General features: G+C 34.7%; 1 protein-coding gene across 6 annotated transcripts in view; it reads left to right on the top strand.

The window, feature by feature from the left end:
- LOC118192806 (solute carrier family 2, facilitated glucose transporter member 10-like) overlaps positions 1-26,763 on the top strand; it is a 216,332-nt gene that overhangs the window by 4,733 nt on the left and 184,836 nt on the right. For all 6 annotated transcript variants that reach the window (XM_085807064.1, XM_085807059.1, XM_085807060.1 and 3 more), the window contains exon 2: positions 18,088-18,189. In XM_085807064.1, the coding sequence (XP_085663190.1) occupies positions 18,088-18,189 (102 nt within the window). The remainder of the gene's footprint in view (positions 1-18,087; positions 18,190-26,763) is intronic.

Here is a 26,763-nt window from a genome sequence, read left to right as displayed (position 1 = left end):
TAAACATATAATAAACAATTAAATTTATTCATTTATTTCAAGATTATATAAAAGCTGCACAGGTCTTTTAATAACTGATGTACCTGTTTTAATTTCACAAGACCTTAATTTTCCATCTCTTCCAGGAAATACTGTTACAACTCTTCCTAATTTCCAAAAATGTCTAGGTAGCTTTTCATCATGAATTAATACAATATCATTAACTTTAAATTCAGTAATTTTACCTGAAGGGTTAACACAATGAACAGATCAGCATCAATAAGTATTCAATTTTCCATTTATTCCAAAACATACTTACCAATCTTTCTCGATAATTAAATCTTTTAATTAGCATTTTCCTATTAACTAAATTAGAATCAAAATGAAGCCTGGCAGGAGGCAAACTATTCACTCTGCGCCCCAATAGCATATGAGCTGGAGTTAGAGGCATAGGTTCCTGTAATTCAGAATAAACATAAGTTAAAGGACGAGAGTTAAGAACTTCAATTTCAATAACTAGAGTTTCTAATTCGTCTCGAGATAAAGTAGTTTTTCTGAGAGTTTTTCGTAAAGCAAGTTTTACAGATTTAATTAGTCTTTCATAGAAACCACCCCACCACGCAGCTTTCTCAGCGATGTAGCACCACTGGATTTTGTGGGAGGCGTAAAAGTCTTTTACTGTTCGATAACTAATGACAGTCCACAAATTTTGAAGTTCAAGTTCTGATCGTTTGAAAGTTTTGGCATTGTCCGTCAAAACTTGAGAACATAGACCTCGACGAGCAATGAATCGTCGAAAAGCAAGAAGAAATGTTTCTGAATGTTTCTGTGCTCATGCTACCAACGAACTCTAAATGAAGAGCTCGCGTTACTCCACAAGTAAACAACACGATGTAGTTTTTCTTATCACTGTCTTTGGTAGAAAGTGGTCCACCGAAATCTATACCTACTACAGAAAAAGGCGGTAATTCTTCTGTTCTATTTACTGGTAAAGGAGCAGTAATTTGCACACCAGGAGAAGAATTAAATCGTTTACACAGAATACATTTTCTTAAGATATTTTTAACAGTTTGTCTTCCTTTAATTATCCAGTATCTTTCGCGTATTTCTATCAGAGTTTCAGATATTCCACCGTGAAACGCTTTACTGTGTGCATCCCACACTAATAAATTCACAAAGTGATGTTTTGAGGGCATAATAATTGGGTGTCTTTGAAGGTAAGAAAGTCTTGACTTCTGAAGTCTTCCACCAACATGCATTATCCCGTCATTATTAAGAAAGGAATTCAGTTCTAGAATAGAGGAAGTCTTAGAAATTGTTTTACCCTGTCTCAAAGAGGACAGCTCTTTCGCAAAAGCTTCACTTTGAACAGTTTTAGTCCAGATAATTTCAGCCTCGTTAAGTTCTTCAGTGCTTAGCTCACCACATCGTTTAGTTTTAAATTTAAGGTTGTATATAAATCGTAGTATCCAACTTGTAACACGGTATAATTTTCTTAAACTACTATATCTATTCAAATCCATTAAATGTGTCAAATTCGATTGCACTTCGCACACAAAAGACGATACTTCTTCCAGTTTACTTCTTTTTTCGCAATATACTTCTGGAGAAATCTCTCGACAAATTTCATAATTAGAGCCTTTTGGCCAATCCCTTTTTTTCATCCGAAGCCATTCTGGACCTTGCATCCAAATCGAACTGGACATCAAATTTTCCACGGTAGCTCCTCGAGATATGAAATCTGCAGGATTATCCTGCCCACTACAGTGATTCCAATCAGCAGGATCAGTTCTAGACTGGATTTCGGATACACGGTTCGATACAAAAGGTTTCCATTTTGAAGCTTTCCCTTTAATCCAATGAAGAGCGATTAAGGAATCTGTCCACATATATACCCTAGGCACAGGAAATTTAAAATTTGTTTTCAAATATTGGAAAAGTCTAGAAGAAATAACAGCTCCCATAAGTTCAAGCCTCAGTAATGTCAACCTTTTAAGCGGTGCGATTCTAGATTTCGCAGTGATAAAACTTGTATAAATACAATCATCACTTGACACATAACGGAAATACGCAACTGCTCCGAAAGCTTTAGGAGAAGCGTCAGAAAATATGTGTAGTTCTAATTCTTTCACCAACTTCCATGGTATGGAGAAATATTTTCTTCCGATTGTCAAATCTTTCAACAGATAAATCTGACAGCACCAATTATCCCATTTTTTCTTCAAGTCAATTGATAGCTCATCATCCCATCCTAAACCAAGTTCCCATATTTCTTGCATTAATAATTTTATGAGAACAATAAAAGGTGATGCAATTCTCATAGGATCAAATAACTTCGAAGCTGTCTGAAGTACACTACGTTTTGAATTCTTCCTATCACAGGTAATGTTCAGTAGAGGTTTTACATCTAACTTAAAAGTATCTTCTTCGGTGTTCCATATTATGCCTAAAACCTTCAAAGGACGTTCTTCAGTTTCTGTCAATTCAGACAAACCTCGTTCACTCCATAAATTTCTCAACTCATCCGAATTAGTATTAAATTTTCTTAAATTCATGTTTACAGCGCTCTGTGAAAGTTCTAAAGTTTTCTCTATTGTATTTGCTCCGTAAAAAAGATCATCTACATAAAGTGCCGAGTCAAGCATTTCACAAGTTTCGCTATGTTCAAGTTTATATTTTCTAATGTGGTATTTAATACTCGCAGAAAGGATAAATGGGTTTGATATCACTCCAAAGGGAACGCGAGTCATTCGTAAAATTTTGTAAGTTTTTGAATCACTTTCATCTGAAAACCAGAAAAAACGTAAATAGTCTCTACCCTCTTCCGCTATTCCTATGGTCAAAAATGCTCCCTGAATATCACAGTTGAATGCATATTCATATTCGCAAAATCGCAAGATTACATCCAAAATTCTGGGATTCAACGGTGGCCCAGGATTTAAGCATTCATTAAGAGATTTGCACCCATTACCTTTTGACGATGCATCGAAAACCAATCTGACTTTTGTAGTGTCCCTATCCGATCTTACTACAGCTGAATGAGGCGTATAATAAGAATTCTCTTCTAAGCCGAAAGGACATTCTTCAACGATATTCAGTTTTAATTGCTCCTTAACTATATTCTTATATTCATTATAAACCCAATCATTTTCTTTCATTTTTACACTTAAGTTACGAAATCTTCGTTTTGCTATCGCGAAAATGTTAGACAAGTTTTCTGGTTTACCGTCCCAGAATAATTTAGTTGTATACATTCCATTTTCAAATTTTAAATTACTTTCGAACTGAGAAATAAATTCCTCTTTAAATTTAAAATCTCCACTGTGAGTATCATTTATCCCCATTGAATCTAACTGCCAAAACTGCGTTAGTTTTTCATTTAATGCGGCGCAACATTCAATTTTCATAATAGAAATATCCCGATTCGCATTTAAATCTGATGGAGGGATTCGACCTTGAACAACCCTTCCAAACAGAGTATCAATCAAATACAGAGATTTGTTTAATCGCTGTTTTTCTCCCGTATTAATATCCCAAAAATACTGTGCTCCAATAAGGAGAGACAATTCATTTCCTGACGATTTACTTAAGTTTGACAACTGAATGTTCTTCCTCGAAAGTATTTGCATTAATTTGTTATGTGATACTTTAAACTGCGATCCTGAAATACAGTCAGTCAAAAGTGCTTCAATCGTTATTTTCTTGTCCGAATCACATAAATTACAAGGTGAAAACCGAAATACGTCATACGTTTTTTGTATTGGCACTCTAGAACCGAAAGTGTAAACAGCTAGACTTTCTTGTCTAATTATGGGTAGTTTCATTTCTACGGCTACTTCTTTTCTCAAAAAACATCTCTGTGACGCATTATCTAACAAAATATTAATCTCTTTGCTTTTATTACTGTCTATTAATACTGCCGAGCAAGTTTCAAGTAGTATGTTGCAATCATCGGATTCATTCATACATGCTACGGAAGACACAACATTTAATTTATTCGCGTCGACGGTCTGACGAAACTCCAGAGGGGGGGGGGGAGAAGAATAAACATTGGGTTGATCGCAAATCAATTCGTGATGCATAAAACGTTTACAAATTCCACAAATAGATTTCTTTTGACACTGCTTATATACGTGCCCCTTCGAAAAGCAAGCATAACGTATACCATATTTTCTAAGAATTAATTTTCTCTGTTCTACCGATAAGGGACAAGAGGTAGAATCGTGCTCTATTTTCGGTTTTGTACAAAATATACATTTTTTCACATCAACAATAAATGCAGAAGTACTAGGAATGTTCGAATTTAATTTATTTTTCCCCTTACATTCAATTTTGGTTTTATTAAATCTCCCATACTTTTCATTAGGTTTTTGTAAAGGATTAAATTTAGTTTCCAATCGCGAATCTGGAAGTGTTTAAAGTCTCTACTTAAGTACTCGTTACGTTCACGACACTGAATTTCAATCTTTAAAAATTCCAATAAATCAGATATTTTGATTTCATCTTCCGAATGTGTTTTACGAGAAAATTCTAAGGACAAATCTTTGGGTATCGATTTTAACAACACTGGATACAATAGACAACTGTAACTATTAGGATTAATTCCGTTATTTTCTAATCCTCGAATATGTGTTTCGCATTCTGAGTAAAATCTACGTAACGCTACAATGTCATATGATTTTCGTACTGGACTTAAGTTTAAAAGTCTTGCCATATGCGCATCGATAATAATAGCTTTTCGACCAAAGCGTTCTTTTAATATGTTCAAGGCAATTTCATAGTTTTCAGAGCTTAATGCTAAACCACGTAGAGCTACCTCAGCTTCGTCTGTTAAGTACGATTTTAAATAACTAAACTTCTCTACATTACTAAGATTCACATTTTTATAGATAGCTACTTCAAACTGAGAATAAAATTCGTTAAACCTTAATATATTGCCATCGTATTGAGGTATCTGCAAGCGAGGAAGTTTGATTGTATTCTGCTGCTCACTTCTGGTTTCTACAACATTCGTTCTTTCAGTTTCGCGAACAACTTCGCTTTCTTTCGTTTCAAGGATTCTATTCGCGCGAATTTTCCAAGTAATAATATTATCTTTATATTCTTGCTGTTTTTCAATTTCCTTTTCTATTTCTTCCGTTTTGCACAGTTTTAGAATTTCCTCGTTAAGATACTTTAAATTAGCTTCCTTATCTAAAAGTTTCGCTAAAAGTTCATCAATTAAATCAACTGATATTTCCTGTTTGTTTATTTCAGTTTCTAACAGTTTCATAGTGTCAGTTGCCGCGCGTCTGACAGGTGCTCTAATCTTTTTTAAAGCTTCAATATCCATCATAACAATTTAAATTATTCAATTCGCTAAACACGTTTTTCAGTATTCACTTCGCAATTTTCTTTATCTAAAGGTCTCTTCCGGATTATCGACACCAAAAAGATTTGTAAATACGCATTTACATTCTTTGTCGCTAAAACTCAATTCAATTCAATATATAAAGAAATCTCACTTACCTGTCAGACGCATTCACCACTTTTATCATTTTCTCTATATTTTATTGACGACACAATTAAATACATTTACAACAAATAGAGGCACATATAAACTTTGGTTAATGTTTCGCGATGTTGTTACATCTTTCGCAATCATCAAGGTTCTGAACTAGTCCGAATAATTCAAGCGCACACAGCGCCATCTGGTGCAATACAGTTTCTACACCTGCTAACCGAATTTCTGCATGGTTACAAGCTTGAGATACACTAGACATCAAAGATACCCTATTTCAAATCTATACCTAATGTTCTAGACTTAAATTTCATTTAACGTTACAAATGTTGACTGGACAGCCTAACTTCAAGTTAGGTCATTATCATATGCTAGCTTTTATTTTTCATTTACAAAACACATAATCAGGAAACACATTTAATTTTACAATACATTAGTTCTTAATGTTATTCATGTATTCATATCATTAAACTTTATTCAGTATACTACAATTAATGTTACAATATAATATGTATATATGTATATATGTATATATATATATATGTTATAATACAATTAATGTTATTCATGTATTCAGATCATTAAACTTTATTCAGTATACTACAATTCAAAAGATTGCTTTACTTAGTTTTAACTCTTAATAGATATATACAATAGCCACAATTATTTGATTTAGATTTGCACCAAAATTTCGTACTCATAATAGTCCTTCGGACTAACGTAACTTAATAGTGCTTAAGTCGCAAGCATTAAGTCCTTAAAAGTAGATAAATACACTAATACAGGTGGGGCAAATAAAAGTGGCCTGGAGATCAGAGTTACAGGTTACAAAGAAACACGCCAAGGAAAGTAAATAAAAGTGGTTCAGATGAGTGGATACGACTGGATGTAAATTGTATGCATATAACCACACCACGTTATTCAAATCTGTTCAGAGCTTGGTGCGAGCTATGTCAGTATGAGTTGAGTAGTGTAAAGGTGAAGATGGTATTTACGGTGGAATAGAGGTTGTTCGTTTTGAAAAGTTACATTACAACAAAGTCGTGGAAAGTGTGGTAGTTGTTTGCTCTTAATTTTAATGATATCCAGAAAAGAGTGTTCTGCAACGATTAGTCAGAAGATGGCGTCAGCCAGAGTCTGTTTTGAACAGGTCAAAAAACATTCCCACGCGCGTCCGAACACCAGAAAATGGGGCTGCAGTTCAGCAGAAAAATGCTTCAGGTTCCTACCAAATCAACACGACGCCAGTTGCAAGAGACCGACATATCACGTCGATCACGCAAACAAATACTCCACCTAGACCTGAAAATGAATCCCTGCAGAGTGCCTGCTGTTCATGCATTAAAACCAGCAGCTATTCCTCAGTGCCTCCAGTTTTGTGAGTGGCTGTTCACTGGGATAACAATGAATGGCTTGGACATGGAACTTTTCTTTTTTGCTGTTGAAACCTGGTTTCACCTGAGTGGTTATGTCAACTCACAGAATCACAGGTTCTGGGCAGCGGAGAATCAGCATACCTTCCACCCAACACCATTGCATGATCAGAAGGTGTGCAGTACCTGCACACTGCATTATTCACCCCATCTTCTTTCATCAGATGCTGAATTCGGAGCATTATATTTCCACCATTTTTAACCCATTTGTAGCAGCATTAACTGAAGAGGACAAGACTTACAATTACATTCAAGAGGAGGGAGCAACTGCTCATATAGCCGGCCACACCTTGGATCACATCTTCACGCCTGACAAAATTGCTAGCAGAAGTCAGTCTGGTCTCGGCCCTAGGTGGCCATCTAGGTCACCTGATCTGTCCAGCTGTGATTACTTTTTATGGGGAACCCTAAAGTCTAAGGAGTATCGCAACCACCTTCATGGTCCTCAAGAACTGCAACAGACAATTTCGGATGAGATTGCAGAAATTCCTGCAATCCAGCTTTGATCTGCCTTCAGCAACTTGCTGACCAGTGCCCAAAAAAGCCAAGAGATGAATGATGGTCAATTTCAACATCTGCTATAGTCAGGTTAGTACTGTATATCCTTTCCTTTGATGTGTTTCTTTATATTCTGGAACTCTGTTCTCCGAGCCACATTTATTTGTCCCACTCTGTATTACCAGCAGTAAAGATATTGATTTAACATTATTCAACGAAGAAACGGCTAATGAACTTAATAATATTTCATTATCAAATGATACAGTAAGTCGAAGAATTCCCGAAATGGGAAATTCCACAAAAGAGACGCTTATTCAAAAAATAAAACATAGTGAGTATTTCGCATTTTAATTAAATGCAAGTCGTAATCCTATAACGAACTTCGTTCAATTATTAATTTACATACGTTTTGGAGGAGATAAGTGAATTGTGGAGAAGTATTTATTTTATGAATCGCTTTATGGTAGAGCAACTGCAAATGAAATTTTCGAAGTGATTGACGATTTTATGTCTAAGAATGATATTCCTTGGAATAAGTTTCAAGGAATAGGTGCCTTGGCCTAATGCAGTGACGGAGCTAGGGCTTTAACAGGGAAACATTCCGGCATTATTTCTCAAATAAAGAAATTAGCCCCTGAAACTAAATTTACTCACTGCTCCATTCACCGTGAACCTTTAGTAGCCAAAACAAGCCCCGAAAACTTGAAAATCGTTTAGAATTAAGCTGTGAAAATTGCTAATTTTGTTAAAAGCCGAGCTTTAAATTCAAGAAAATGTTTATTTTATGGCAAGAGATGGACAGTGAACACAAACGCTTCTGTTATATTCCGAAGTAAGTTGTCTGTTCAGAGGCAGTTTTAAATCGTCTTTCTGAACTTCGATTAGAAATTCAAATTTTCCTCTGTGATTCAAAATTTGCATTGCAAAAATGTTTATTAGTGAATTATGTTTGGCGCGTTTAGCATATTTAGCTGATGTTTTTGGAAAGTTAAATGAATTAAATTTCGGATTACAAGGGCAAAATGCTAAATTGTTGACCATTAAAGATAAAATAAATGCGATTATATATTTATAAAAAAAAACTCGGGCTAGTAATCAAAGAATTAGCTACACTTTTAGAAAGTTTTCTAACCAAAAATAATTTGAAAATAAAAGAAAAATTACCACCCGACATTAAAAATCATTGTTTTTCATTGATAAATAATTTCAACATGTATTTTCCCGAGAATCATGAAAAAAAAATCGGATTGGACAACCATTTTGTTCAAATGTACCTGAAATTTTATCTCGTGAAGAAGAAGAACAATTAATAGAAATTTCCCGTGATCAAACTCTAACTAAAGATTTCAAAAATAACACTCCTGATAACTTTTGGCTGAACCGAGAAAAAGAATTTAAAGGCATTTCATATAAAGTTATTAAATTTTTATTGCCTATTTGTGTGAACAAGGATTTTCTTCCATGTTTGAAAAATAAATGCAGAACAAAATTAAAAGTGGATCCTAATTTACGGTTAAAACTAAGTGAAATGAGAACAGGGATAAAGAAACTTATCTTTCTTAAACATGCATAAATTTTGCACTAAAATTTAGAATTAAAGTAATTGTAACTTAAATGTTGATAATTAAAATGGTAGCCAATTTTTAATCTAATAATGTTTTATGTGTGCACATTTAATACAAATAGCCAATAGGAAGTGCAAATGGCAAAATATATTTTTTTAAATATTTCTGTTGAGAAACTGAAAAAAAAAAATCATTGTAAAATGCATTGGCGGTATTAAAGTTTTTCAGTTTTTGTTTAGACGGTACGCGTTAGTCAAAAAGTTGAGAACCGCTGATCTAGTATGTTGGGCAATTATAAACTGAGCTCGACGTTAGAAGACTCTTTAGGAACTAATCCCTAAGCCTTAAAGTACTACAAAGTCAGGAGAAGGTTGTAAAAGACCCTTTATTAACTAAAATCAGGTTTCACAGATGGCACCAAATGGTTTCTAATGGTGCTCACAAAAGCCAACACATTTGGCTTAAGTCAAAAGATAATGAATAACTTAAATGAAGTTAAGTTTAGCCTAAGAACTTCACAGATTAACTATCCCGCTCTGATTCGAAAAGTAGGCGTAAACAAGGCTAATGGCAAGAATAGCTCAATGCCACAGAAATCTAATCGATAGATAATCAGAGTTAGAAACGTCGCTACTAACGCTTATCTGAGTATTGTCTACGTGTGGATCTGGCAACTACGAGTAGACAAAAACAAGGTGAAAAGCTAGCCGCCATTGATTGTGGGCTGGTAATTCTGATTTTGTAATATGTACGTTAAAGTGCGTAAGGCAAGGGTGTCCGTTCGAATAGGATATATAGTTCCCATGTGTGTGTAATTTTGTTAACAGAAGTAATATTAAAGATGATACAGTTCACTGTGAATTTCTTGAATAGCTGTGTGATTAAATTCTAGTCTCGAACAGTGGCTTTCAGGCAGGCAGAACATACTCTGATTTTATCTTCCCTTAAATGTTAACTACGTCTACCTCATTTGAATACACGCGTGCGAGTCGATTCGCATTCTAGCATGAAAGTGCGAGTTGAAAGCAAGAGCAATAGGAAAGGCTGCTTCATCATAAAATAGCTTTTAAGTAAATTAAATAAATACCCACACATTAAAGTAATAAAAAATGAGCTTATGAAACGAATGGTCTATCTTTCATAATAAACAAATGTATGCTATTACTAACTAAGTGCTCAAGAGAAAGTTTAATACGTATTATAACTTTACACACTGTTTTCAAATGGAAAAGCACTACAGATTTTTCATGTAATATCTTATTATCCAATCTATTTTTAAAAGCTTAATCCCATTTTGGTTATATGGAGTATAAAAGGAATTCTTACAGCCAAATATGGACATATTTCCGCTAAAAAATATCTGATGTTTACTTCTTATACTTCATACATCAAATAAATGACTTCAAATTCTTTTAACTAATGAGGAAATTATTTGAAGTTTTTCTATTCATAGATGGCAAATAAATGTGACACTGCAATGCATATAAAATCTTCGTGTAAAATTTAGAATTATACTTAAGTGACACCAGTACTCGAAGATCGATATGTATTGCAGTGTAAAATAGTAAAAAGAAACAGTAGAAATTAGCAGCGTTTAATATTAAGGATTTAATTAGCATGTTTTAAGATTACGGAAAATAAATGTTGTGTTATAAGCAGAAAATATAAGAAATAAATTAAAATTTGGAGTACATAAGAAACTAAAAATTTTTAAAATGTGAGGAAGAAATTAAAAATGTGTATCTAAAATTAAATAAAGACTTGCGAACAAACAATTAAATGGGGAAATAAGGTAGAAAATTGTCAAGGGATAGGAATTACAGAATAACATAAATGAAAAAAAAAACTTAAGTTTCAACTAATAACAATTTAAGTTAAAAATAATTAATGCTGAAAAATAAATAAAAGATAATCTCTTATAAAATTTTGAAGCTTATCTCTGTTCTTCCGATGCTCAGTGTCTTACCTAAAAAAGCTCAAAGCCCATAAGAAGTAGGAATTTGCTCATTTGCAGGTGAGCAGCACATAATTCACTCTTAGGCAAGAATGTATTAGGTATTGAAAATTCTACTGCATACTGCTGAATAGGATTGTGAAATAAAGTAAATTAAGGTATAAATAAAAAATAAAACAAAACAATTTTTGGAATCCGCAAGGTCTTGGAATATGAAACTTTGCAAATGACGCATTATCCATACCCGTTATTTCATAATTTGGTTTTTTAATTACAGCAAAGCACTCGAAGGCTATCTGCCTGAGAAAAGGGATGTCTTCGTGCAGGGCTTTCTAATGGAAAACTTGCTCGTACACAGATTGCTCATAAGAAGAGACACAAAAATGCCCATGCAGCAAACCCATTCTCCGGGATTCGAACCCCGAACCAAACTATCGGTGTGTGAGGTGCATGCTATTTTTACTAATAGTTATTCTAATTTGCTAGACTTTCCCGTGATTTCTTGTTTCTTTCGTGTTTCCTCGCCATGATGTAAAGGAGTTAGGTGAACGAGAGTGTCTTTAAACTGAAATAGAGAAAAAGTTATTCAGAGCGTGTTTCGCTACTGAGTGCGCACGTTGTTATTTCTACCGGCTGTTTGAATTCTGAACCACGGCTTCGCATTCTTGCCACCGACGTTTAATAGCACGCCGGTATAGGTTTCTGAGTCAACCTGCTAGGTCAAATTACACTGGTGTGCAAAAATTAAGGACGAGACGGTTTTTTTCAATATAACTTTGTACAAAAGCTTTCCAAATCAACACATTTAATACCGTAAGATCCCCAATACGTAAGGACATGAGTAATGTAAGCAACACTTATTAAAAGAGAAATCAGAGGGATAAAAAGAAGCTTTATTGAAAAAGTAGCACGGAGCGCAATGCGACTGAAGGCCAAAACATCCCTGTGATGGGTGTCCAGCAAGAAACATCCGGTCTTTAATAGGGGATATGATCTCCCCTGACTGCTAGGCACGTTTCACAGCGTCTCCCCATGTTGAGAATGAGGGTGTCAATGAGTTGTTGAGGCATTGCTGCCCATTCGTCTTGCAGCGCCAATCGAAGCTCCGGAATCGTTACTGGTGGTAAGGTATGAGCTGCCAAGCGTCTGCCTAGAAAATCCCATACATGCTCGATGGGATTGAGATCCGGAGATCGTGCCGGCCAATCCATACGTTCAATATCCTCCCTCTCTAAGAGCTGTTCGCAGCTACTGTGCGATGAAATGGTGCATTGTCGTCCATGAAAAGGAACTGCAGACCCATAGCGCCTCTAAAAAGACGCACATATGGAAGAAGAATCTCGTTACAATAACGGGTCCCGTTGACTGAACCTGCTTCGATGTGAAGGTCTGTACGACTACCAAGCATGATGCCTCCTCAAACGAGAACACCGCCACCTCCATAGCTGTCCCTTTCAATGATGTTCGAGGGATGATTGCGGTTTCCCCGCTCTCTCCAGATGAGTATGCGATGAGAATCGCTACTCAGACTGAATCTGCTCTCATCTGTAAAGTGTACTCGTCCCCATTCATTGTCTCTCAATTCCGGTGCTCCCGGCACCACAGAGAACGCCTTCTCCGATGGGCAGGCGTTAGAGGTACACACCGTACAGGGCGTCGTGCAAACAGACCACCACCGTGCAGTCTTCTGGCCACGGTAAAACGCGATATCGGTCGTCCAGTCGCCTGTGTCGTGTGTCTAGCGATTTCTCCCGCTGTCTGCCGCCTGTTTCTTCTGGCCTGTAAGGCAATATACCAGTCATCTGCGGGTGTGGTTCCTCGTGGACGACCACTACTAAACCCCCGGATAGCTGTTCCTGTAGTTTGAAATTGTCTCCAAAGTCGTGAAACGATGCTGTGAGCAATTCCGAACTCTGCAGCCACACTTGTCACACTGCGGCCTTCTTTCAACTTCCCAATGATTCGACCTCGGGTAAAAGCATCCAGATGTCGTCTAACAGATTGATTATTCGCCATTTCTCGCTGAGGCAGCAACTCGGTGTGATTTTAACTGCTATACGCCGTGCAATCTCTTTGCCAGAAATACTGATCTTACACCGACAACATGCTTTATACCACTCAGACACTCCCCCATTACGTCTACCTGCATATCTGCGCATGTGCTACCGTACATCATCTTACTTTTAATCTCCTGATTGGTCTTTCTGTCCGCTCTGCCTCTTCGTTCAGCTGATATGCTAATTTTTCGACTTCGTCCTTAATTTTTGCACACCAGTGTAATTTGTGTAGTCCTCAACTACTAGCTTATCTTTAAATTTTGTTTAGTTCACCGTTATCATTAGTTTTAATGCTACAAGTGAATACTGGATTTGTAAGCGCAAGAGCTGTGTCGTCTGCAAATAACTGAGTTAAATAAAAGGGTATTTTTACACCCTTCCCCTGTTGTATTCATCTTCTAGTCTTAGCGTTAAGTCTCTAACAGACTTTCAAGTAGGTCTAGTAGCAGCGCATGCAAGCCAAGAAAACTAGATCTTTCAAGTGTTCAACGACTTTACCGCTTGGCCGCTGGTAGGCTTGTTGTTTAGTAAGAATCTTGAACGTTGCTGTAAAATCATCAGTTCTACGACTTTTAAACCACAGTATGATTTGCTTAGGGTTGGGCCCTTGGAATCTTTCCTAGAAACCTTTTAGAATAGTGTCTGAAAAACAGAGACGTTAAGTTAGGCCTTTATCGCGTCTGAGTATAAAATCTAAACAGTAGCATTAGGTTATTAAAGTTCATAAATTAATGAAAAACTGTCATAATTTCCTAGATGTTTTGCAGCAAGAGAGAAGCAGGCTGAGACAGACAAAGGACTACGCATGAATATAAACTTACATATAAGTAATGAGTCACAACAATCACACACATTACTTATATGTAAGTTTAAATGCCACATTATGCACAATAAAGAACTGTTAATCCTCAAACATAGAATTACAGTAAATATGTTCTCTTTTAAGGTTTTAGAGCACGCATTATCTCTTAAAATAAGCTATTTTCCGCTTTCGCTGTTAAATTATAAACTCTATTCTTTATTTTATATTCGCAAAATTACAAATAAAGTTAGCGCAGTTTTTTTTCTGAGTGATTTCATATTCAGTTGAAATCCTATCGAAACCTATTGATTGAACTTCTACCAATGTAGAATGTAAATACGCTTTATCCTACTCAGGATGCTTCAATCTTCGATTGACCTTGGTCACAGAAGGTGCACTAAAGATGTCGTACTGTTGAATGAACGTGTTGGAACAACAAATAGTTTAAAATCCCTCAACAGATGGCGGCACCAGCCAACAGCATTTTTATTCTCTAAATTAGGCTTGACATGCTAAGTTTAAAAATAAGACGTAAATGATGTATAAAAAAATGTTCGGGAGTAAAACTGACATTTAAATAATAGTACATAATTTTTAAGATTTAATTCATAATTTTTATAATTTTAAACACATTTTATATTTAATTAATTGTATTCAGTATAAACTTTATCTGTGAACAAGCTGTGTGAAGTAATGCATCCTGTTCTTGTTTTTGAAATGGTAGCATATGGAACTTGAGGATTGATGCTGGTGTTTTTTTATCTTATCATGTATTTGTAAAAATAAGATGGACCTGTAATAAAATAATAAATAAACCTGGATTAGTTGAGTGTTGACTTTACAGTGAAAAAGATATACGCAACCTAAGAACGTAAAATACCAATAAACGGGAAGTTATTTCTTCCCGCTCTGGGCCAAGGAAAGCGGGGAATCGTAACGTAATAGCTGTATCTTCTATGATAAAACCAAATAAATTTTGTACGCGTATACATTTCCGAATTAATAATAAACCATTTAAAGGTACAGCTGGTAAAGAATACGAGACACGAAACTCTTGAGACATAAACGCTTGGGGAAGTATTTTATTTGAACTAAATAACAGATGTTTACTAGGAAGAGAAATTTCGCCGAATAAAGATGTATAATTGCTCACCAGAACATAAAAGTAATAGTACATTAGAATACTGCCGTATGTTTTTTAAACATCAGAAATTGTTAAACGTCATAAAAAATTTTAATTCAAATCTTGAGCACTGGGAGCTTGATATGAAGGGATGTTTTTATTTATTTATTTATTTTATAATAAAATAAGACTGCATTTGATAGTTGTGAAAACATTTGGTAGAAGAAGGATTTACTATTTTAATATTTCATTTGTATGACAATATTTTCTGAAACCAAAATTATAAAATGAAGTACTGTTAACATTTGCATTAATAACTGAAATATTGGTAAGCGCTAAAGCTATGGCAGATGTATATTTGTATAGCAGCTATGCAACATTTCATGGTAGTCCCTTGTTAAAATAGTCATCTTAGCCAGCTGGCAAATTTGGAAGATTTGCCAGCTGACTAAGATGGCAACAAATCTTCCAAATTAGCAAACTTAGTAAACGCCAGAATTAGCAAATTTAATAGATAGATTTGTATTTGATTTTTAAACTGTTTTCAGTAGGAAGTTGCCAACATTACATCATGGATTCAATATCCCCTCTACTCTAAAATGTCTACTATATCTATCTTATAACCACATGGAAAAGAAGCAGTAATTTTTTTGTGATATTTATAGCATGCAATATATTTCGTTTTCACTCTCGCTGTAGACAAGTGATATCGTTCATTCATTATTGTTTCCTTATGCAAAATTTAAGTGTGTTCAGAAGCAGTTGCGTTTTAAGAGTTCGTGAGGCGTAATGGTGGAGTTAGTTCTGAGTTTATGCTGCGTGTTTGGAATAGCTCTCTAGTTGGTGTTAGACATCCTTCAGATTATATTGATATTTTATGCTCGGCTTTTAGCGGTTTAGATAACTAAGAAGCCAGCCGTTAGCCATCCTAATTTATTGTGATTTTACATTTTTATTTTCCGTTCAGTTTAATTTAGCCACAAGTGGTGATGAATTGTGAGCACAGAGTGCGCTCATCTTGCTACTTTAGTTCAAATAAAAAGATTATTTAAATCTTCCTCTGTAAGTATCTGTTCAAGACATTGCAAGAATTCACTACTTCGTCTTTTACGTAGGATCTACAATTTATGCTTCCCAAAAGACATAGAAATAAAATCCCAAATAAATCCAAAATATATAGTTTTCTTTATGAAAAGGAAAGAACACAGACGAAACTCCATCAAAATAATGAATGTGGTAGCAAATCTAGGCACAAGTTTTTTCTCATCTCTGGCGTAGAGTATTTCGACCTGAAGGAAAACTACATTATGCCGTCAGTCCCCCCCCCCTTCAGGTCTTTTGTGCGAGTAAAACAAACATTAAGTCATTATAATCCAGTTACAAAATCTCTTATATAAGCTACATTCCATGCAAAAAATCATAGTAAACACTGCATTGCGTTAAGTACAAGAACCTCACATATACCACGAATTTGTTCTCACAAATCTGTTTAAATATTAATGCTGGAGATGTGTCAAGCCTGGAAAAAACATCTAACTTACAGAAAATTGCAATCGAAAGGCGATTCCACGGTGAAGCACTAGTGCCGTCGCCTGCTATCAGCTATAAACTAACTACACTCGCTGCCAATACTTAACCTTTCTCAGACAGTTTTTCATCAGCACAAGTTAGCTAAACGTATTTATTGAACTTCAGATAAAAAACACAAAGACGAATCTCAGCTAAAGGTACATTTGCTACTACTCGTAGACTTTTAAAACATAAAATAAAATATGCGCACCGCTACTTGTTGCGTTTCAAATCAAAACACCATCAGTAGTGATAAGGTAAAGTTGTAATTGCATAGATAGTTTACGTAGAGGTTTTTAGCTTTACGAAATTATTCAGTAAGATAGTAAACATGATTTAGCAATTCTTACTATGTCTCCCAAGGAATAAGTGTTTATATTTTGGACATCACTTGATATGTGTTTCACTATTTAAAACCTCGTTAAGTTCTAAACATTACATACGAATGCTGAAACTGCTTACTTTAAATTGAAATAAGTAATAACAGACTAACAAGATACTATTCATTATTGAATGACGAGTTATTAAACAAGTTGATGAGAAAAACGAATATTAGCACCTTGATGATAAATGACGTTAAGTTAGGTTAAGTCATTATTTGAATACTGTAAAGCCAAGAGGGATATCTGAGGAAGAGTTTGGGTCTGATTTATTTGATTACGGCAAAGCACTCAAGGGCTATCTGCCTAAGGGAGGCATGCCTTCGTGGAGGAGTTTCTAAGGGAAACTCGCTCGTATACAAGTTACACATTGGGAAAACCACGAAAACGCCCATGTAGCCAGAACGTTTGCGGATTTCGAATATCGTACCGAACTACCAGTGTTCAGCGACTTTATCGCTAGTGCACTGGTGGGCCATTTGAAGAAGAAGAGGTATGCCTTTGTGGAGGACTTCCTGAGGGAAACTACCTATTATTTTCCTCACACATAGGAAAAATCACGAAAAACCATCCATCCAACTAGCCCGATCGCCTGTAACAGAATCAGAGCAAGTCGAACTACCAGTATTCAATGGTGTTAACCACTCGATCACTGGTGGCGTTTATAATGGAAGAATTCACGTTTATTCAGTTGAAAATGTAAATCTCTAAGAAATAAGTAATTCTTCCGTAGAAATGCAGTAGAAGGGGGATACGTAATTCTCTTTCGAATGCAGTTCATAGATTTATCTTTAAATCCGAATCCATGGTTTTCCCCATGTGTAACGTGTATACGAACCAGTTTCCCTTAAAAAGTCCTCTACGAAGGCATCCCTCCCTTTAGGCAGATAGCCCTAGTGTGCTTTGCCGTAATTAAATAAACCAAACGAAATTAAATCCGAATCCTGAATTTTAAAATTCTGGTTACTTTGAAATAATGTCTTATATATATATATATATATATATATATATATATATATAATATATTTAGCAATATTATATATATATATATATAATATATTTAGCAAGATCGCTATTTTTCTACCTACTACTATTATATATATATATATATATATATAATTATCTAATGTGCAAGGAATCATCAGGTTATTAAATAAAATTTTATAGAAAGATTTTTTTTAAATCTAAAGGATATTGCTCTAATTGTATTTAAAATATTTTTTGCAGAAGGAGAAACTGAAAGTTCATCACAGAAATGTCAGCCAATGTACGTGACTTTTGCCGCACTAGTCGCATCAATCGGAGGCATCCTCTTCGGCTACGACATAGGTAAATACGTGATAACATTTCTGACACTTCTTTCATGCAATGCTGTAATTTTTCAGCTTATGATGAGACGCTATTTCAAAAGTGACTTGATTCTTAAGTATTATCCACTTATACTATCACGAACCAATTGATGGCAAATTGTAGGTTCGAGAGCCGCCTGAGACCTTCTGCTGGGTTAACATATTTTCATTGAGCCAGATTTTCAAATCTATGTATATTTTCATATTTTTAATCATTTTAGGATCATCTTTAGGACTTGACTATAACAAGAACATGTTGAAAACTTTTTTAATATAACAAACTCCAAAACTAATTTTGGAGAACTTGTTTTCTCCTGATGGGTATCTTGTTGCTTTTCAAATTAAAAATTTAAAAACATAAATATTTTGCTGAAAAAAGCATTCTGAGTGGCATTTCAAATTTCAGGTGCCTTCAGTTTTATGTTTGATATCGCTGTTGTTCTGTGAGTCAAAATGCGTATAGAGATAATTTAAAATAAGTGACGTAGACTCTTAAAATAACCTCCTATTATTGCGTTAAAACATATCAATAAATATTTTCTAAATGTAAATAACATATGTTGTAAATAACATAACTCTTGACGCCAATACATGATTAAAATCGTCTCTTGATTACACAGAAGTTAGCCACCACTGATATAAGTAGTTGCATAAGAATCATTTAACCTATTTGTTTGAAACTACAGCTGTGGAAGTATGCGTATTCATTCGTTATTTATTTATTATGTGCTCTGCCAGTACGCTCTACACGGAAAGGGATATACCCCGTGGAGATCTTTCTAAGGAAAACTGGCCCGTATCCACGTTACACATGGCAAAAACCACGAAAACGCCCATGCAGCCAGCCGGTTCGACGGGACTCGAGCTCCGGTCCGAACTACCAGTGTTCAGCGATTTCTACCGCTCTATCGCTGGTAGGTCATGCCTACTCATTCAAACAAATAATTTTCAGCAAGTAATCTCTGAGTATTTTACAGGCAAATGTATCATATTTAAGCTACACCGCTTATCACAGAAATAAAAATTACTTTCCTACAGTAAATCATGAGGTTTCACTTAATCAGGAACTATTAACTTCAACAAACGTCAAACGGATTATCGCTATGTTTAAAGTAAGTGTAAGCCATGAAAAGATTTTAATAACCTGTCTATTTAAATAGACCTTAGAACATGAATTCATTTTCTTGTGCTAACAATATCAACCACAGCCTGTGATGATGCAGCTAAAAGAACAGTCAGATTCAATTTAAAACGTAGACTAGTAGTCAAAGAGTGCACATATTATTATATTTTACTGGTAAGTCATTCTAACCGGAGCGTCAAATCAGTTTATGGGCAGAGAATAAAGCAAAGCCCAAACTTACATCTATTAAAGCTGGCAGGAACTAAACGTAGCGTGCCCGCGCATGCCAGGAACACGCTTTGTTTTAAACTCTAAAAAAATCTAAAACCTTCAGTTTATAAGGATTATGTTAATTTATTAACAGTTAAGTTTTAAGTTAAAGTTCCTTTCCTGTCAAATTCTTAACTTACTACTTCCGGCCAGAACGTAGTTTTAGAATCACGTCTGAATGCATAATGAGGAAGAGCGGTATTTAACCGCGAAGTTCTTTGGTCTTAGTGAGAGAGAATCAGAGTTTCTGATTTACGCGTGTCTGCCTTTTGGCCACTTTCCCTCTCAAAGCTGTTATTACGCTCGGCCGTACTCAGGCTCTTGATAGCTTCGCAGTCATCTGGTGTTTAAGGGACCAACTTCATTAGAAACTTGATAGCTTCGGCTATATTTCTTTAGTTAATCTTAACTTTAGTTTAATTCTTAGTCTCTTAAGTTCAAGCCCAAGTGTCGGCTTTGATTGTGCACTCCAAGATGAAGTTTTGTTAAATCTTATCGGAATAATAAAGGGTTAGTTATCCTTCCATCTTGTTGTTTCTTGTCACACGAACTTAAGTGATTATTCGCTAGCTAGTTCTTAAGATTCGTCACTTTCTACAGTAACTGAGAATTACACTAAGTGAAAATCTTACAAGTTTAAATGCTGTCATTAACTTCAGTCTGAGAAGTCTTCAGTATAAATGCTTTCTAACTCATCTGCATTCTGGTGTGCAAACGGAAAAGAGAAGTTATAGTAAAGGCTGAAATTATAAATAACTAGTTAATTTAAATAATAACCTCCTTACAAGTTTTTCCACCAGAAATAATCGCAACGACCTTGCTGAGACTTTAAATTCTAAACCTGCAACATGAGCCAACTTTTACGACGAGCACAAATTTAAAATTCTAAAACTAAATTTAAATTTTACAGAAGAGTCAGCTTCGAACGAGAAAATTTCATGTTATTACTATATTACTTGAATCTGATCTCCTTCCAAAGATTCCGTATTTGCTTATCACATGTCTTCGTGGTGTGATTGGAGAGCATGTTCGTCTACCATCGAAAGGTCCGAAGTTAGAATCCTGGTGAAGGTATCAATGATTTTCATTTTCCTCCTTTGAGAAACCTAATGACTCTACAGTGTGACTGATAAAACTTATGATAAAAGTCACCATGAATAGATAATAAATAAATTCTGATTTATTAAAATTTGCATCTTGCTAGTTTCATTTCTGCAAAATTATTTATTAATTCCCTGGACATCCTGCACTTTGCCAACCATCCGAGCTTTAGCACTTTGAATATAAGCCAGTTTCTCTTAGAAAGTCCTTCATGATGGTGTCCCTACCTTTTGGAAGATAACCCTCCTGTGCTTTGGCATATTCGTATAACCCAACTTTTTATGCATTGCGTTAAGTTGTTAGTTCAAAGCTGAATTCGGAGTACTGAGATATCCGTAAGAGCTTAGCCTTTTAGATGCGCTTTGGACTGCGTTGTGTTTAATGTTCTTAGTAGTGTAACTACTGATGGCATTCTACGATACTGTGAATAGTGACCGACAGAACTGTGAAGTATTTCTTTTGGTAAATAAATTTTATCACACTATCATCGGTTCTGTGTGCTTTCAATCTATTACGAACCAGTACGCACGCAACCATATAAATGCCGATATTCATATTTACAATAAAGTTTATATTTCCTTATACCGGATGCGACATTACACTTTTCTTTCATATACATCTGAGAAACTGTGAGTCGTACAGGTATAGTTATTTGTGCAATTTTTTGTGCACTCCAAGCAAAGAATCTGGATGCCCAGAGTTTAAAATCCTGGTTGGAACACTCTGTATGGTTACAGCCGAAAACATAGCGGCGAAAACATCGCAGACGAAAACGTCGCGCAGAAAACAACGCAAGGCGAAAACGTCGTGCTACAAAACATCGTGGGAGAAAACATCGCAAAGAGAAAACATGGCAGTTCTAAAACATCTTGGTACAAAACATCGTCGTCGAAAATAAAGCGGTTCAAAAATTTCTTAGTTTAAAAACATCGTCGTTGAAAATATCGCGGTAAAAAATAAAGTATCTACAAATCATCTCATGACGATAACATCGTAGACACGCTTTTTTCAGGCTTTGATAACTGTAAATGGATATTCCCGTAATGATTTGTATGGGAAAGATGGAAAGAAGGATAATTTTTACTTTCATATTTTTTATTAATCAATAAATTTTTGCTGAGAAAATACAAAGGAAACTTAAGCATAGAAAATTAATGCAACTTATAGCACTTAATAGAATTTAAAACCGACATAGTTAACTAACAAAGGCCATTAATAAATATTTTTTATAAAGTTTTTACTGGCAATTTTTCATGAAAAGTATAATCTATAAGTTGCATTTAATTTTCTATGCTTAAGTTTCCTTCTTACGTTTTCAGATAATAACTCTGTGTAGTTGAAACCAAGTGCGAGCGAAAGCAATTGGAATTGGATGCTTAAGTTTCCTTCTTACGTTTTCAGCAAAAATTTATTAGTTAATAAAAAATGTGAAAGTAAAAATTATCCTTTTTCACATCTTGCGCTCACAAATCATTATGGGAATATCCATTTACAATTATTAAAACCTGAAAAAGCATGTCTGCGATGTTATCGTCATGCGATGATTTGTAGATACTTTATTTTTTACTACGATATTTTCGACGAAGATGTTTTTAAATTGCGAAGTTTTTGAACCGCTTTATTTTCGACGACGATATTTTGTACCGCGATGTTTTCTCTTTGCGATGTTTTCTCCCACGATGTTTTGTAGCAAGACGTTTTCGCCTTGCGTTGTTTTCTCCGCGACGTTTTCCTCCGCGATGTTATCGGCGGACACCCACTTCACAGAAGTCTATATATAAATTTAATCATTTGGTACTTGGTCAACATGTTATCTACTAAATAAATTTCGTTGGGATTATCTCTTGTCTTTCTTGGTGTTGCAATTTGGGTGGCCAGCAGTGTATAAAATTCAAATTATATATTTATATTATTAGATCAATGAAATAATTTTTGACGAGATGTTATCGGCGGACACCCTCTGTATAATTGTGAAAAGTATATAATCAAGAAACTTTCTACCATATATGTAAATATGTTGAATCATAATTTAATTTGTCATACGAAAGTGAAAAAGCTTCACTTTAGTGTGATTAATTTTAACAAAGGACGTCGGGCCAAAAAAGACTGCAGTGTCTGCTATCTGTACACGTTTTAATCCTGGTATGCTTCATATATCATTGTATCGTATTTTATGTAATACTATGCTCACTGTTGAAAACAATAACATGATGTTTGACTATAAACTAGGTCGGCAACCCCTTTCCTGTCGCGTTAAAATGTGTATCAAGACAAATATTCACACAGAAATAAGTAAAAATGAGCATAGTAGAACTTGGATAAGAATAAACAATATAGCTTTGTATCTTCATTATATCACACATTCAGTTATATGTAGCGTATTGAACTTATATATTTTATACTTTGAGAAAGCCCCGTGAGCTTAAGCAAAAAGATCTACGAGGGACCTTACCTAAAATAGTCTATTAAGAGCTGATATAAAGACTAGCTTAGAGCAAGTAGGATAGGAGATAATTTAGAGACGGAATAAATATACTGTATTCCTTGGTCCACGAGAAAAAATTTTTGATGTGAAATAATTTAGGAATTATATTAAACAAAGTTTCCTCTCTGTTAAGAAAAAAATGGCTAGTAAATCTATTGCAAAATTATAAGAAAATCAGAGCTCACTTATTGAACTCGCTTTATATTTTGATTAAAATATTGATTTTGCATGCTTTAAAAGAAGTTGTTTGCATAAGTTTATATTGTGCCAAAAAGATCTCTGAAAATAGTTTTGATCTCTCTTTTCCCCTCATTTTACAAGTTGGATATTTTACTAAAAAAATCTTTTAGGTCACATTCTAAGTAGAGTTTACAATTATATTACGTACTAAGAAACATATATAGTTTACAGTTCTATTAAAATTACTTCACATTATTTCGCATCTAATGTTCAGAATATCATTGTATACAATAAAATCTTTCTATGGCAACTATTTATAATTCGGAGCATGAAATTCTGAAATGCTTTTATAAAATGCATTTAAAGAGCAAAAATATTTTAAAACCTCCGTACTTTTATTTTCTTTGAATGAAACTTGACGAATTAAATGTTTAAATATTTAATTCATCAAGGAAATTTTAATTCCGTAATTATTATTCTATTCCGAAAAATTAATTGCAAGTATTATATTTATTAATTAAAAGCAGAAAATTTTGGCAGTAATTTAAGTAAATTAAATTATTCAAAGAAAATTCGCCGGATGAGGCCAGATTTCCCATCAGCTAAGAGTAACTTAGATTTATTGCCAATATATGCCTAAAATTTGGTGATCCATCTGCTTTTTATCACTAAATATACGAACAGTAAACGTTCCCAGTTTCGCGTACTGGTTTCAGTTTAGCAGGCATGTATCAGTAGAACTGCTAGCACAAAATAATTCACAAACAAAAACGTAATTCACCAAACAAAAGCCTATTTATGTCGTAAGTTGTAAGATTTCAATTGTTTCTGCAAAACACACAATGGTTATGCCACTTTATTTTCCGAATTAGATAACGTGAACAGAGCAAACAATTGTCTATAAATACCTTTTCTGTGGAGGGCCAGAGGAGGAACGTAATGGCAAATTCAAAAAGAGAATATTTTAGTTACGCGACTGGTCAGGGATTTTACTTTTTTCATTACATTATGGAGATACAATTTATTTTGAGTTTAGTTAATTTTGAGTTAAAGCCACTCTCTTTTTCATCCACGCTTTCCTACCAGAATATTAATCAGTTAACGCACAGTTATTCAAATTACGGAAGAAACAAGTGCTATTTAAGCGAAGGTTTCGGAAGTTGATTTTAGAGCGTGTTATGTCTACTTTAAGGTCATGTTGTTACTTTTGCTTACGAGCAACTGGATTCTTGGCGCTGAGAGCTTCTAACCATTAAGCTTGTTCCGCTGGCGTCTACGAGCCAGAACCTTTCCTGGGCGATTAAATTAGCCTGTGAACCGTTAGGCTAGTTTAATTATATTTTATTTTATATTCAACATTACTTGTTTAAATTAAGTCAGAAGTGCTCCCTTATGTAAACTCAAGTGGGGTCGTTTGTGAACTCTTTGTGATTGAATAAAGGGTCATTTATACCCCTTTTCTGACTTTGTATTCTAAGACTCGAGGATAATTCCTCTACAGTCTTTTTAGAGCTCGTTAGTTTGTGTTGCCAAAGAATACGATACTCTAAAACACATATATCATATTCTTTATAATGAACAGCCTCTTAATGATTAAATTATACTTAATTTCTGAATCTGAAAAGTATAAGAAACATTCTAATTTCTTAATACGTTCGAATTTCTAAAATGTCCTGAAAACTGGAAATTTTCAGATATTCAGGTATTTAAACTAAATGTTTTTATTTTAACAAATTTCTCGTTTCTCTGTTTTATTTCCTTTAGATACTTAAAAACTGATATTATGTAATCTTTCTTACTTAAGCAGTGATCTGTACAGCATGTTACTCCGCTTATTTGGTTACTTTAGAATCCCAAATATCTTATTTTATTTATAACTTAATTTTTTTTTTATTTACGTCATTATTCTTTGCAGAAATTCCACTCAACATTTTAAAAGCCGAATTCAGATCCAGTCTTTGGTTACTTTTTTTTTCATATTTCCTCTTTTGATGCTTTAGTTTAAAAGTATCGGTTATTAGAATTAAGAGAAAAATTTTATGTATAATTTTTCTGATGCTCCCATTTGGGAACACTAGGTACTTTTAATTAAGCTCACTCTGTTGCGCTTAAAAATGGAATACAGTCTTAAATAAAATAAATAAAAGTAAACCGGTAAGAAATTATGAAGGATTTAAACTAAAGCATAGACGAAATTTTAAAAATTTCCTTTTTTTTTTTTTTTCCACAATAACTGCCTAAAATTTTACTTTATACCTGCATTCCATGGTACATTGGAAAAGTAGTTCAAATGTAAAATTTTTTTGCATTCTAATCTTGCATTTGCTCCACGCTGTGCATAGCTTGAGTTTTAGCGAAGAGTTAATAACCACCACTCTCCCTTTGTGAGATAAGGCTGTTAAATTTTGGTCTTGGGGATAGGTCCATCCTAAGGCATTCGATCGAGTGTGGCACGCAGGACTTATCCATAAGCTCAGCAATTTCCTGCTCCCGGTCAACTTTATTTAACTTATGATCTCATATCTTTACCGTAGAACATTCCAAGTAAAGTGTGGAAATGCAATTTCCATGAAAAAGATAATTTTAATTTTAAATGGGTGAATATGTGAGTTTATTCAGAGCGTGTTTTTGCTAGCCAGCGCAAGTTTCATTGCTTATTTTGACGTTACGCTAGTACGCCCCTTGGCCATTTCGGATTAGTGATGTCCCGCAAGGAGCAGTCCTCGCTCCCTGTCTTTTCAATATATTTATAAATGACCTCCAAAATCCCTTGGATTCCAAGATTCTAAAATACGCCGACGACACGGTCGTACTTACGGATTCTGTCAGCCCGCCTCTTGCAATGGAAAAACTGCAATTCAAAGTAAATATCGTTACGAAATGGTGCGAGGATTGGAAAATCAATTTAAATTCTAGTAAATGCTGTGTTGTGCTTTACAGACGCTACAGGCAGAATGTAATTGTTAATACGGATATCAAAATTAAAAACGATACAGTTCCGATGGCTGACTCCTATAAGTATTTAGGAGTTATTATAGATAGCAAGCTTACCTTTAAATACCATGTTACAGCCGTAGCGGAAAAAGCGAATGCTGCGTTCTGTGCCCTTTACAGCTTGATTGGCAGGAAGTATAACTTATCGATAAAAATCAAAAGAACACTGTATCTGTCCTTAATCAGACCGATTATGTTATACGCAGTGCCAGCATGGGCGACAGCCAACAAGACTGAGCGTGTTAAACTAGACATAATACAAAATAAAATACTTAGAGCGATTGTTAACTCACCGTGGTTTGTGAGGAACTCTCAACTTCAGGAGGATCTGAATGTGAAGGCCATGCATGAACAAATTTTGATCACTTCACATAATTTCTTTGAAAGCCTTAGAACCTCTT

Source organism: Stegodyphus dumicola, chromosome X1, assembly GCF_044657685.1.
Source record: "Stegodyphus dumicola isolate Sdum_Otavi_A_Nest chromosome X1, ASM4465768v1".
In the NCBI taxonomy this organism is placed as follows: Eukaryota; Metazoa; Arthropoda; class Arachnida; order Araneae; family Eresidae; genus Stegodyphus; species Stegodyphus dumicola.
This window is presented reverse-complemented; position numbering and strand designations above follow the sequence as displayed.